The sequence below is a fragment of the Takifugu rubripes genome, chromosome 1, assembly GCF_901000725.2.
Source record: "Takifugu rubripes chromosome 1, fTakRub1.2, whole genome shotgun sequence".
NCBI classification, from domain to species: domain Eukaryota; kingdom Metazoa; phylum Chordata; class Actinopteri; order Tetraodontiformes; family Tetraodontidae; genus Takifugu; species Takifugu rubripes.
This window is the reverse complement of record NC_042285.1, coordinates 19,654,004-19,668,439: the sequence shown is the minus strand read 5'-3', so window position 1 is coordinate 19,668,439 and position 14,436 is coordinate 19,654,004. Positions and strand designations below refer to the sequence as shown.

Genomic DNA, 14,436 nt, shown 5'->3' with positions numbered 1-14,436 from the left:
CTGCATTAATGGTGCAACAGTGGAGCTTATGTTCCAAACCAAACCTTTAGCATTAGGGTGAAACATTTACATTAATATGGTTATAAAACAGTCAGGTTTTCCTTCTGTGGCATCATTGATGCCAAGGTCGTAATATTATAAAAACTGACATGTTTGGCAGATCAGGACTGACTAAAATGTTTGAAGAGTCAAAAATTCTCCTGTGCTTTAGTCCCTATCATGTTTTTGTTGTACTTTTTTACTGGAGGACAGCGACAAAGGCCCAAACCTACATTTGTGGTCTCTGCAGACCTGTTATGATAAAAGGGGATCTTGTGGGAGTGTGGCTTGCTGCTAGTGGAGGGCATATGGGATTAAATCACTTATAATTAGCTGGCCCACCCTGACACAACCTGGTTAGTAAATGAGTCATAACGGCTGCTGTGATCAGATTCCTCTTGCAGAACAGTATTGTGTCCTTTTCTACATGTTGAACTAAGCAGCTTTGAATTATTGTCACTGTAGGATGAAGATTGTTTAAATTGGTATTTTTGTTTGTACGGTATCTTTAAATTTGATTGCAGTAAGAGGTAACATTGCTTTCTTGGAAATATTGCAACATGATAGATTGGGAGAAAACAATAAATCAGCAGCACACCAACTGTGTGTGTCCTTGCTGCCTTGCATTTGAATGTGTGTACCTGATTGTTGCTCCGCACCCTGCCGTGTCCTGGGGCTAATGGTGCAGCATTGACATTTAATACATCCTTCATTTCCCCAGGAACACAATGACCTCTCTTGAGAACATATTTTCCCAAAAAGCAATAAATCAATTTCCTACACAACTTGACATTTCCCCACAATATCTACTGCTCAAATTGAATGTTATTGTTAACATTTAAAACTCATTTTACATTATTAATCAGATATTTCCTCCAGTGTCAGTCACGTCACAAGGGTGGAATTTATTTAAATTGATAGTTGACAGTGTTTACACATTTATTGCTAATCTTTGTATGTTTTTTAAATAACGTTTTACAGCAGAACTTCTTCAAATATTTAATACGATGTCTACGTTATCTTTTCTAGAATCGCCTGACACTGAGGCAGCCATGGACCTTGGAGCATCAGAAGTAATGGAGTCTGAGGTCCTCTACGACTGTGTCATTTGTGGCCAGAGTGGCCCGTCCACAGAGGAAAGACCCTTTGGTTTAGTGGTTCTCCTTCAAGCATCCTCAGGTAGTTTGTGTGTCTGCATTCTGTCCCCGCATTCAGAGATGTTGAATTAAAACTCAACAAATGTTTAGCTATTCTGTGTTTTTCTATATGGATTACCCATACCTTGTCTTCAGCATAGTTGATCTGCCATATTGGAAATGACACATGTAATTGGTTGGTTAACCATATTTTTAATTGGTTTATTATTCATTCGGTTCATCCCTGTTCGTGTATCTGTTCCCGTCTTTTAAAGGGTAATTTCTTTTAAAAGCTGACAGCAGGGGTCACTTTGTTGTTAGAAATACTGAATGATCCTTTACTACACTGAATAGGTTCTACATTTCATTTTAATGAACACCTGTGGTTGGCTTTCAGTGCTTGGGCACCGCTGCAGAAGCAAAGAAGCTAAGAAACTGCCGACGAGTGATGAAGAGCACATCTTTGCTGCAGACACGTGTGGGGTTGCAAATGACATCAGGCTCACACTCATGCAGCGATTCTTCAAAGATGTAGGTGTCTGCAAAATCTAACCAACTGGAACTATATTAAACTGTTATCAACTACATTAAGGGATAATTATGTTGCGAATAATTAACTTAATCTCTTTTTCTAAGCCATAACAATTCTGAACATGTAATTGGATGTTCGGGCTCATGTTCATTAGTTGCGTTTTATTTATTCATTACTCGCTAATTACCTAAGCTTATTTAGTCCACCGTTAAGAGAAGTGATCTGTCATTCTGTTCAATTACCTGCTTCTAGACAATGTTATTGTGTAACAGCATAGCAAAAATGCTCAGTTCTGTGGAGAGAAGCTCAAGAAAAAGATCAAATGTAGTATTTATTGAAGTTATAATGGCATTTTAAAGGTCTCCCTCATTCAAGGTTGCGGCAGCTGAATGATCTGCGGTGGTTTGATTGATCTCTGATGTTTTCTCTCTTCTGTATTCTACAGAGCTCTTGTCTGCAGTCTGTGTCAATAGGTTGGGATGGGGGTGTTTACGTCCAGACCTGTGGACACACATTGCATATAGATTGTCAGAAGTCATATATGGAGTCTTTGAGGGTAAGACATGGGTTGGACTTTGAAAGTGACCTACCTGCATTAGTACAGGAATTCATCAGATCTTTGTTTATAGTGTGATCATTGTTCCAGACAATTTAGCATCTTTCATCCCATTTCTCCTCAGAACGACCAGGTCCTCCAAGGTTTTTCTGTTGACAAGGGTGAATTTACCTGCCCACTGTGTCGACAGTTTGCCAATAGTGTTCTTCCATGTCGCCCTGGGCGGGGCACAGAGGCTGGTGCTTGGCACGCACCCACTAACAAGAGCATATGTGCGCTTGTTAGGGAGGTGGAAGACCTTCAGGAGAGACTATGCCTTTTTTCAGTAAGTGAGGTGCAATTTACTGTCACTGAAACATTCAATATGTAATGAAATAATCTTTAGTTTACCTTTGACACATTTTTCTTCACTGATTTCCTAAATTTGCCTTCCTGGTGTTCTTATATTCAAGACTGAGTCCAACTTGAGTAAAGAGATGGAGCTCGTTATTAAAGACATCAAGAATACCACACAGAAGAAATACATGGACTATGGAAAGAACCCTGGCTCTCCCGACAATGACTTTCTCTTTATGTACTCCGTGGCCAGGTGAGGACGCTGTCGGTCATTGTGGTAGAAGCATCATCCTCTGCCTGCTAAATTACAGAATAATCTTAACATTGAAAAAGCAAAATGAAAATGAGATTTTTTTTCTTTGGGTGGTTTTTTGAAAAAGTGACCAGAAAAGCAGGTTGGTAAGTGGAGATATTTAATAGGAGGTAGTGCTCCATTGTTATAACCTACTGCTTAACCTTGTTTGGACTTTTTTACTGCGTTACTGTGAAAGTTTTGTATTTTCAATTTTAAATACTGAAACAAAATAACAACAAAGGGGTGTCTTTGATTATGTCCTTCAGATTATTTGCATCTGATCTCATGTAGGTGCAACTGTGAAAGAGCTTTTTGAATTGGGGGAGAATAAATGGACTGGATAGTCTCTTTTAAACCAACAGTATAATCAGACATGGTTACAATATTTGCTAAAATATGACACTTATTTGTCCAGAAAATACAAAAGCACAGGCTAGTGCAGGTTTCTCAAGACGCACTGACTTGACTGGAGTCTTTCTGAGGTGCTGCGCCTCCTCTTTACTTTCTTAATGTTCCATTACAATAATTACCCCACAGACAGAAAAAAGTCATTTTTTCCCTTCACCGTTGTCTCGGTTAAGTGTTTTACTCTAAAAAGCTTCTTTAACATGGACGTTAAGATCAATACCAGAGCTGTTGCATAGTACTTGGATCAGATATATGGATTTCTTTGCATTCTGAGTAAATCACCATCACAACACTTCAGGGAGCTGAGATGGTGGTGTTGATTTATTTCCCAGCAAAGTTGTCATTCGAGTGCAGTATTGGTCCAGCAAGGCTGCAGCCTCCTAAAGCATTAGCACAGTTGTCACTCTTTGTCACCATTAAATGCCGTTTAATGTATTTGTGTGTTTCTGATCTCCTCTGACTAAATCATTCTGACACTAATTATCTTCATTGGTCTTTCATACAGTTCATTAATGTGACATTGTACTGGGGCAACTTGGGGTGAGCTAGCGGTCAAAAGCTTGCCAGTGAAACAGTCCTCTGTTGTTTTAAAACTTCATCTTTTCGTATGACATCATTGTGCTACCTGTGATGGGGGTTAGTGAAATGGCATGAATTGTGAAAAATGCACCTTTTGGTCCTTAAATTTTGCAGAAGCTTTTAGTTCACCTTGTGATCTGTGATTAGTAACATTACTCATTTCCAAAAATCTCCTGTTTAGTACAATCATCCAGACCTCTTACTCAACACTGGTCCGGCCTTCCGCCCTCAGCAAAATGCTCCCCTGAGCTCTGTCTGTGTCTGCCTGTTGGCTCTATGAAGTTCAATGAACAGCGCAAATTGCCTGAGGAGTGGAAAATTCCTTTGTCACACGGACACTCTTATCAGTGAAAGCCAGATGGAGCTCCACCGTGGCTACATTATCTATGTGAAATTGCTTTTTCTCCCAGGAAACCCATGGATTTGCCCCCACCTTCATGGCACATACAAAGAAATGACCAGTATCAAGATGAAAACAGCCCCAGATCACTCTTTTTTTAGGCCTTCCTATCTTTCTGCCATCTTTGTACTTCACTTGGTTTTCAGTTTATTCCCCTCACTATTTGGCTACAGGGAAATTACTGTCCCCAAGTGAAGGGTGTTGGACGTGCACGGGAAATTTACATTAGGGATTATTCATGAAGTGGTTGGAACAGCTTTTATGTTAATGGTGTAGCTTGTGCAAATAAGTCTTAGAAAGCTGTTATTTGCTTGATGTGGAGCTTCTGCTTCTGAACAGACACACTAAATGGCAAATGGCCAGGCTAGCCACCATCTTTCATCTTCCTTATCAAAGCAGTCAGAAAGTCATACGTGACTTAAAGCTGAATTTGATAATGCTGCCATATATGCTGATACTACATTTTGTCTTTAAGACGTGGATACTGTTCCTTTATCAACAGCTCATTCTAATCTGTGTACATGGGAGCGTAACATGCTAGACTGTTGTTTTTAGTATGAGTCAGTTTGTGAGTTTTAAAAATTAATAAGCCTGATTTTGTTTTATAATGTAATAACTCTGCTGCTTAACTGTCAGTAACCTCCACTGTTTGATTGTTTTCATTGCATTTTGCCCTCTTCATTTTAGTAATAATGTGTATCCCTACAGGACAAACCTAGAGCTGGAACTTGTACACCGGGGAGGGAACCTGTGTTCTGGAGGTGCCAGTGCAGCTGCCAAACGCTCCTGTCTCAGTGAGTGCTGTCTCTTTATATGTAATATCTCACCAAGCAATAAGAGTAGTCACAGGTTTTTGAATGTTAAGTACCAGAATGAAAGAAAGAAATATGAATATATGTGTATAGACACATACAGGTGGTACATTGGTTCCACTGCTGTTTTATATTAGTGGAATGACAGCTGACACAAGCAACTGAAACTCCCAGATCAAGAAAAACTGCCCTTCAGCCACTACTAACATGGCAGTCTTCATTTTTACTCAATGGATTAGAATGTTTTCAATAGAGGATATTAAAGTGGAAAGCGTGTGTGGTTACATCATCGTAAGGTTGACGGACAGGCTCCGCTCCACCTCCTGTTTGTTGGATTAATCTGTCAGTGCTGCAGCAGATTGGTCTGTCATTATTTAGTGGCTGAAATTAGGTTCCAAGCCGAAGGTTTTTCATTTGTGAAGAGCAATATTGGTACACCGTGCTGACTCACTAGTAACACAGCAGTGAGTCAACAGTCAGGAAATCAAATGGAAAGGAAATGGCAACTGTATGTCTATTTTAAGTAAAATCTTAAGTGGGTATATAACCTGTTTTTCTCCAGACGCTTATTCCCTTCTGTGACGTAGCTCTGATGACAACTATAGTCGGCCTTTTTTCTGTCATCTGTGAGCTCCTTGTTCTTCTAAAAACTGAACTTTATTTTTGAATCCACCATAATGGAATTAAAGTTCTTTATTAATGGTGTGGAACTGCAAATAACAGCTAAATTGTAATTTATTTGACTTTAGGTTGCAGTTACTGTGATGCGGTCTTTCAAAATATCTAAGATAATCCACCTTTTACTTGTCTTCCTTTGTCTTGCTGGTGACATGTCAATGTAAAATACAACCGCAGCCGCGACATCAGTAACTGTAGCAAGGACAAATAACTGCGATCATGTCTGGAGAGATTGATTTTATTCACATATCTTTCTTTTCTCATTCCCTCTCCCTCCCTCCTATTCCATAAGTCGTCCTGGTTGATCCTGGTAAGAGCTGTGGTGCTGTGATGAAAGGCAGCAGGCACACACATTGAGGAATGAGAAACAACAAAGGAATAATGCGCTTGGCTTTCATCGCGCTACGTCTGTGTTGGCCTGTGGAGGGCAGTGTTGATTCAAGTATTCACATATTTGGAAGCTCTTGCTGCAGGATAACAGCCCAGTTTTGTAAAAATCAAACAGCAATAATGTTTCTTTACCAAAAAACTAAACAAAAGGCTGGTTCAGTGGTAATTACTGGTGTAGAAGTTCATCAATGTGGTTTACATGTATTCATTTCTTAGAAGATCTCAATTTATTTTAATTTGTGATTTCGTTTTTTATTTGTCTGTTCCTGGGAAAACAATCGGCAAATTGCATAGATTTACCTTATTTAGTGTAAGAAACTACTAGACGATGCAGCGTCACAAGTGCCCACATGTGATTCCTTGTGTGTTGGGAGCTTCACTTCATGTTCCATTAGTTTCACACTGAACAGGTGTGACCTGACCAGAGTTGCTCAAGGCTATCAAGCAGTGACAAGGATCCATCTGGCCTCTCCTGGCTTGGCCTGGCTTGGCCTGGCCTGGCCTGGCCTGGTTGCAACTCAGCCGAATCATCAGTGTGCCTTCTCTTCATTAGAGCGCAACACTTTACTGAGGAACACTGCAAATGAACAGGCTCTTGTTGGTTTTGACCCTGCCAGGCATCTCTGACATTTCTTGTGTTATCTTCTTTTTTAGATCAGCTATTCCATGTGTTGGCCATGCACATGCGCCTGTATAGCATCGATTTGGCGTACAACCCCTGGACAAAGCTGACACAGGTCACTCAATGCAGAGAGGCACAGTGAGTAACGTCTCTGCTAAATCTATAGCTGCATTCATACATTCTTTAACAGCCCCCACTCTCCACTTTTCGCCGCATATGTCCTCCGCTGAAATAAACATGCAATGTACTTGCCCTCACAACCACCATTTCCTCCTGCCCCCAACAGCTTTTCTTCTACACAAAGAGGAGCTAAAAACAGAAAGGGGACCATGTGTGGTTACCATAGATACCAGTAATTGCTGCATCTGGCAAATTACTGGGCACTCCACAGAGAGCAAAGCAACCCTGTCCAATTCACTGTACAGAGAGCAAGTGCTCCAAACCATCATCATGCTAGCCTGACTTCTCAGCTCCCAGCTGGCTGAGCTGACTCCATCAAAGAGCCATATTTAACGAAACACAAAAGATGGTTCCGACCACACACGAGCTCTTAAATCACATCCGAACATGCTGTAGCATTTAACAGCATTTAACAATGCAGTATGAGCACGAACCCCTTCCTATTAGCCTGGAGAGACACCGGTTGTTAGCAGCGCTAGCAGCAGGACAGCGTTCTAAGTGGAGCCATTAGGCGTTTAAAATACTTTTTTATGGTTTAAGAAAGAAGCGCTGTCATCGAAACCCTTGGGCACTAATCCTAATTTATCTATGCTAAATAGGACATAAAGAAAAACCTCAAAACATTATTCTTGTCTCTTTTTTGCCTTTTTTATCAAAGAAGAACATGCAAATATTGCAGCTATATTGTTTGTATGGAGTGGTAGAAATCGCTGTCCTCCCAGGCTTTCCTTCACTGCACAGTGAAATTAACTGGTGAGTGCCTTCGTAATGGAAAGGTATTATTCTTTAAGTGCAGTTCTTCTCACTGAAAACCCCCGAGGCCTTTTAAGTGTAGAGTGGGACCTTTTTGAATTGTCAACAGAAGAAGAGACATTTAAATGGAGTTGGTACACAATGAAAACTGCCTACATTAAGGAAGTTGGATGGAAAATGGAGAGAATGAGCTTTCAGAGCTCCATGGTTTGTTAATAGCATACAAACCACTTATGCATGTAGTCCTATTTTTATTTAACTACTTTATTATAAATATTCAACCATGTGACAAGACTTCAGTTGAATTATTCTTTAGAGGCAAGTTTCAGAATTAACAATGAAATGACAATATTTGATAAAATCAATATAAAGCTATAGTAATTATTAGATTGTGCTAATTCAAGAAATTTGAATATTAGAAGATTGTTGGTCTAACTCTGGTAACGCACCAGCAGGATTTGAACCGTTGGCTTAACTTAGGACTTTGTCAAAGGACCTGTGATGTGCAGCACCTCAGACAAAAGACGAGCTGTTTCTCTCTTTTGCAGCAGCTTTGATGAGGAGAGACCCGAGGTACCCATGCTGTTTCGAGATGTCCCTTCTCTCTTGATTATCTTCGTGCTAACAATGCCACAACCTCTGCGAAAAGGTATGACTTCTAAAGCTGCATCATGACATGACATGAGAGGATGGAGGGGGGTCTCTGAGTGGCTTCTCTACAAGGATAGCCCAGTTATCAGCGGTAATCAAGGCTGAGTGCTGGAAAGAATCCTTTCACATCTCTTATCAGAGCAGTTATTGCTGTTGTTTGGTGAAGGTCAGGGGCACTCGACCCTGCTGATGGGAGGGCTGCAGCTCCTCTATGTGTCCTTCACTTCTTCTACTTGCTTCCTCTGTTAGAAAAGGTGCAGGGCCACCTAAGAACCACTGCAATCCTGCAATACCTCAGTCATGCATTAATGCAGGTTGATGATTTTAGTGATGAATGAATTAGGGTGGAAGATTGATAAATGTGCAGTGTCTCTCTTTTCAAATGGACCAAAAGCCTGACACATGACCGGATCTGGGGGGGCGGGGGGGTGCTTTGCACTTGACTGCTGGAGAAAGATTGCCTCCTTTTTAGTGCAGCCTCTTAATTGTGTGTCCTGACACTTGTCACGGTGAGCAGGACATTGAGGATGTCAGGATCGCTCGGCTGGAAAGGAAAACAGATGGCACCCTTTGTTGCCTTTTTTATATAAATCAAATATACTTCGAGCTATATTTTCCACCTAATGACATCATGCACTATTCATTAAGGGTTTCTATGCAATCAGTTCCCACACACAGAGCTGCTGATTTCTTTCTTTTTTATAGATTAAAAATGTTATAAACAATATTCTATATATGAAAACTGGTTTAAACTGTCTTCTTTTGCAGAGCACTTTACCTGTGTGGTGAAGATGCTGTACAACCTTCAGTTCATCCAGGCTTTGGCTGCACTTTCTTCCAAGTTTAGTCCAGACGAAAGGCAGGCCTGGAGCACCGCTGGAGTACTAAAGAAGGTAACAAATTAGAGTTTCTTCACAGTGATAATGTGCAGTAGTGTCTCTACTTTCCAGTATCATCGATGCTATACAGATTCTTCGAGGTTTAACGGTCAGTCTCTTGGAAACGGGAACACTGTGTTAGACCTTGAAGGATTACTAGGACAGGAAAGAATTGGACACAATCGGTATGTTGTCCAGGGGTATTATTACCTAGAACACAGAAAGACCATCTAAAACCATGAGATTCTTGATGAGGAGCGTCGGGCCGTTCACAGTCATTCATTTGTATTAGTCTCTCACCTCTGATAAATGACATTACTCCATTTTGGAGCCTCTCTGGAGGTAAATTTTGTGATGTACTCCAAATCATAATGTAAAGCTTAATGGAACAGGAACAGCTGCTGGCAGTCACTTTCACAGGTTGGGTAAAAGTCAGATTGCTCCACAAAATAATAAGGACAATAAATCAATGGGCTAAATTTAGGGCTGTGGTGTGTTTAACACATGCTGGTTTCCTACAAACCATTCCCCTGTTTATAATGTTTTTCTTTATTATCTTGGTAATTGTGATGCTGGAGATCGCTGCATTATTGAGGATCTCCTTTGATTTAAGGAAAAAAAAAAAAGGGGTCATTTCACTCTCCAGCCACACACTCATGCATTGTAATGTAGGTGTTCTCCAGCCATCCATTAAAAAAGACTGAAGATCAACAATAAGGACGACATTTATACTGGGTTTAATTAAATTGAAGTTGTCGGGAATATGCAGTGTGAACAAAGAGCAGAGCCTGGAGGAAGGCAGTCCATGGATTTAAAATTCCACCCCTATAAATCTCTGACAAAGGAAGCAGATAAGACCGCTGTTTTAAATTCTTCTGCGCTCGGCTTTGATAAACACGCGCAGCTCCTCTATGTAAAAATTCTCGCTGAACCAGTTGAATTTTTATCGGGAGTCTGAGTCGGCAATGTCTCTGCCTTTTATCAGATGTTTTTTAGTCGTGAAAGAATATTGCCTGCTGCTTCCTGAGCGTTATTTACTGTTACATCAAGTCGTGCACATTTTATACTTCTTTATGCTACTTTATTCAAATAACTCATTAAGTACATGAAATAGGAATAAAGGTAACCCTGGCCCTGTTCTGCCTTTGACCAGCACAGATATTTGACCCCGCGTCAGACTTTAGAGATGCTCCTCTCTGGGGTTAGGGTTAGGGATTGCATATGCTTATGATGCTACTCTTTGGTTTTCTGCTCTAGAATTCTTCACTTTCTGAGAAGTCTTTTGAGGTGCTTCTCAGTCTCGTCATCTCCGAGCTCTCCAAAGACAAGAGCGTCTACAAAGTGGACTCTAAAGAATCCTCAATGGTAAACGCTGCTAAACTCTTCACAGCAAAAGGGTTCTCGCTCTCCTTTTTTTCCTCTATAAATGAATTTTCCAGTGGACTGAGGTGTAATGATCAGAGCTAATGTCCACAGAGGTAGATGCCGCAGTCCTCCCTCCAAGCTATGGCCAGGTTATTGATCAAGTATTGCTGCTGTTTCCCTCTCCAGCTGATCTCCAGTGTGTGGTCGCCTCAGTCTATCGAGTTCAGCCTCCAACAGTTCTGCCTGCCCTTCCTTCGCCTCTCCTGCCTTCTACAGCATCACCTCTATGGAGACAATCTCACGGGCTGCCAGGTGTGTTATGACTACATCCCTGTTGATATCATCACAACAAGTGTATAAATGAGAGTTTATGATCTTTGGTTGGTTTGGTTCTAAAAACTAATGAAGAAGAACGTGTTTGTGCTCACAGGAAGAAGATGAGTTCGCAGCCCTGGCTGCGTGTCTAGGGCTCTTCACCTCAGTCCCTCAACCCTCTAGCATGGTTAACAGTGCCTCATGCCTGCAGTGGCCCGTCAACGCCACTGATTTGGTGACGCAGTGGTGCACTGAGGTCACAGCTCTCTCTCAGATTCAGGCGGAGCAGTCGCTGGTATGTGTGCCCGTTGTTTCCTCTCGGCGTTGTTTCCTACAGCAGCCCCACACTCGCTTGTCTGTGTCAGTCAAAGTCAGCCTCGCCTCAGAGCTAAATAGTTCTGAGAATGCAACAGTTCACTTTATAGACTTCTGCAAGGACTTCTGTTACCTGTCAATAGATTTTATAATTTGATGTATTGAAATTCTGTGTTGAAACATTTACTCAAATCACTGATATGATCATGCATGCTAGTAGTCTACCCAAATCTCTCCTTAAATCTGCTGAAAATGTTGCATCTAAAATAAAGCTACAGTATTTCTTCCTTGGGAAGCATGAAATGGCCTTAACTTTGAATAGACGGTGACTGTTCAAACAGAATAGAAAACTGCTGGATAAAACTGGGTTGTAAAGTTTTCCAATTCCCCGTCCCTCTCTTATCAGTAGTGTTCTGCCATCCCTCTGTCACCGGGGCTCCATCTAAAAACACATTTACTCCTCTGGGGTTTCTGTTCTATTGAAAGAAACTATATTTCACCTGCCGCCTAAATGTAACTCTAAATTATTAGCTGTAAATCACCCCGGTTTGTTTGAATTGACCTTTGTTTGTTTTCCTCTCTGGAGACTTTGCTTGTGCAGGATCCTCAGTGGGCACCACCTCGTCTCCTCCAGCCACCTGACAACTACAACATCATCTTCCAGTACTACCACAGGAAAGCTTGCACTGCCTGCAAAAAGGTGCCAAAAGACCCCGCCCTCTGCCTTGTTTGTGGCGCCTTCGTGTGTCTCAAAGGCGCATGCTGCAAACAGCAGGGTACCTGTGAATGCGTTTTGGTGAGCGTTTCAGCACATCCGACATCTTCCTTGCGTGGTTGTGTGTTTGTGCGTGTGTGTTTTTTTAAGACTTACTGTGTCTTGCAGCACTCCCAACACTGTGGCGCAGCTACAGGCATCTTTCTACTGATAAATGCGTCAGTCATCATCATCATTCGAGGACATCGTTTCTGCCTCTGGGGATCTGTTTACCTTGATGCCCACGGAGAGGAGGACCGTGATCTCCGGTATGTCACCTGACATGATTATAGAGGAAATAATGAATCTATTTTATTGGGTTTAACACGTAAAAGGTCTCAGTTTACACTGTTCAAATACAAAAACTCTAGAAGCTCTTTGGAAGTATTTGCTGCAGTGAAAATTAACCCCCCTCCCCCCTTCCCGCCTGGGTTTTCCCCCTCTGCTCTCTCTGCAGCCGTGGGAAGCCTCTCTTTTTATGTGAAGAAAGGTATCGCGTGTTGGAGCAACAGTGGGTCTCGCACACCTTTGACCACATCAATAAACGCTGGGGGCCTCACTATAACGGACTCTAAGATCTTCCAAAGTCCACCGACGACATCAACCCGTATAGTTTTTTTTGTCCTGGCTTTCATGTCTGCCTTGATCAAAAAAAAAAAGAATTGGGGAAATGTGCTTAACAGACATGAAATGAGTTTATTGCTGCCACAGCTTTGGTTTACGTGAAGTTTGGTGTACAATCATCCCTAAGATTAACACGTGTGTGTGCTTAAGTGATTTCTTGTGTGGCTTTCACCAGGGGGAAAAAGAGAAAGGTCAAACTCAAAAGCACAAGACGATTGGTTCAGAACAGGTGTTTGAAGTCTGTCCTATTCATTTGGGTCTGAATAATCCATTTATCAGATGCTGACTGTCCCTGCAATGTTTGGTTACTTGACACCATTTGTGATGCTGTTGATGCATATCCCTTTGATTTATCAAATTGTGCTCTGCTTTGCTAACGTGAGTCTGAGGCTCCTGACGAGCGTAGCAACGTATTTCTTTGAGCCCTCGTCTGCTGACATGTGTTGGTGAGCGCAGCATGTCCTCCCATCAACGCGCCAGATTTCGTTAACTTTTTCAAACAGGAAAAAGGCTCTTTTTTATGGGTCTAGTTGCAATCCATCCTCAGGAATTTTCTTTTCTTTAAAATAAGTTTTAGATATTTAAATAAATGCTGCTGCTCGTCATTTAAATTTTAACTTTTGTGAAGATTTTCTTTTCTAAGACTGTGCATTTTATTATTTTATTTTTTTTTGTCGATGGCTGGGAATATTGACTCAAATTCACTTTAAAGTTTAAGGTGGTATGCGGTCATTTCATCACATTCTCTACAGCTCCGACAGTCCTGCCCTGTCTGCACCTCTGGTTTACAATTAAAGAAACTCAAGTCCTCAAAATGCCCACATCCAGTCTGACATCCAGTTTATTTGGTGCACAAAAAGTTTTCTTTTTTGAGAAAAATAACCCAGGATGGAGGATAGCAGGATGAGAATCTAAAAAAAAATCCAAAAAGTACCAGTTATTCCTTGAGCGGTATTTAAAAAAAAAAAACTTTGTGAGTTCCAACTGCAGGAACTTTGTGATGACTATCCCTCATACGTCATCTAGTTGTGATTTATTAGTTGCATTCCAACATCACAGAATATCAGGCTTGAGTATCTGTTCTACACTGTGCATGACGACCTTTAAGCCACCGATTATTTTAGTGTCTTGGTTATTATTTTTGTTAGTTATCGCTTGTTTTATTTTGTTTTTTGTTTTTTGGAAGGGTGGACATTCATCCCGCTGTGCCTGTGAGATTAATGTTCATGTGTTTTTTGGGTGATGAACATCACAGTGCCGATGACACTTCACGCTGGGTCGAGGAATCTTTGAGAAACACTTGAAGAAGCCCTCTTGAATTCATGCATGCTGCTTTTCTGTTAACTGACTCCTTTATTTTGCAGTTACACCCATTTTTGTAAATGACCGCAAACCAAACGGCCAACGAGTGTAAATTATATCTGAAAGCTCTTATGGTTCTCCTGTATGAATGAAGAGAGAATACAGTACATTACTGTAGGTGCTGACTCAAACTTTCTGAGTTTGACCAGAAAGTGTGACGTGGACATTTAATGCAAAATGTAACATATGTGAATAAAATATAATCACACTGATGTGTTTCTCCTTCTGACCTGTGTGCAGTCGTGCATATTGAAGCAGATGTAAAAGAGCTGCTCCTCCACCCCCAGCTCACCACCAGGGGTCTCAGTTCAAGACTTCCTCTCACCACTGCTCTCATAGAGGAGCGAGCTGGTGCAGACACTCAGGTGTCAATTATAGTGGTAATTCAGTGGTCTAGAAATGATTTTAAGGCTTAATTGTTATGACTTCACACAAATGGAGTTTTTAAAGCTCCAT

At 41.2% G+C, this 14,436-nt stretch overlaps 1 protein-coding gene across 3 annotated transcripts in view; it reads left to right on the top strand.

The window, feature by feature from the left end:
- Positions 1-14,192, top strand: part of ubr3 (ubiquitin protein ligase E3 component n-recognin 3) — a 26,613-nt gene extending 12,421 nt beyond the window's left edge. For 2 of the 3 annotated variants that reach the window (XM_011609850.2, XM_011609863.2), the window contains 15 exons: positions 1,069-1,218; positions 1,573-1,706; positions 2,153-2,263; positions 2,388-2,588; positions 2,716-2,852; positions 4,990-5,075; positions 6,816-6,921; positions 8,265-8,365; positions 9,136-9,260; positions 10,503-10,610; positions 10,797-10,922; positions 11,041-11,220; positions 11,827-12,036; positions 12,124-12,263; positions 12,452-14,192. In XM_011609850.2, coding sequence (XP_011608152.2) covers positions 1,069-1,218; positions 1,573-1,706; positions 2,153-2,263; positions 2,388-2,588; positions 2,716-2,852; positions 4,990-5,075; positions 6,816-6,921; positions 8,265-8,365; positions 9,136-9,260; positions 10,503-10,610; positions 10,797-10,922; positions 11,041-11,220; positions 11,827-12,036; positions 12,124-12,263; positions 12,452-12,569 — 2,033 coding nt within the window. In that variant the 3' untranslated portion in view covers positions 12,570-14,192. The remainder of the gene's footprint in view (positions 1-1,068; positions 1,219-1,572; positions 1,707-2,152; positions 2,264-2,387; positions 2,589-2,715; positions 2,853-4,989; positions 5,076-6,815; positions 6,922-8,264; positions 8,366-9,135; positions 9,261-10,502; positions 10,611-10,796; positions 10,923-11,040; positions 11,221-11,826; positions 12,037-12,123; positions 12,264-12,451) is intronic. The other variant, XM_011609855.2, reaches the window with a different exon arrangement.
- Positions 14,193-14,436: the final 244 nt, after the last annotated feature.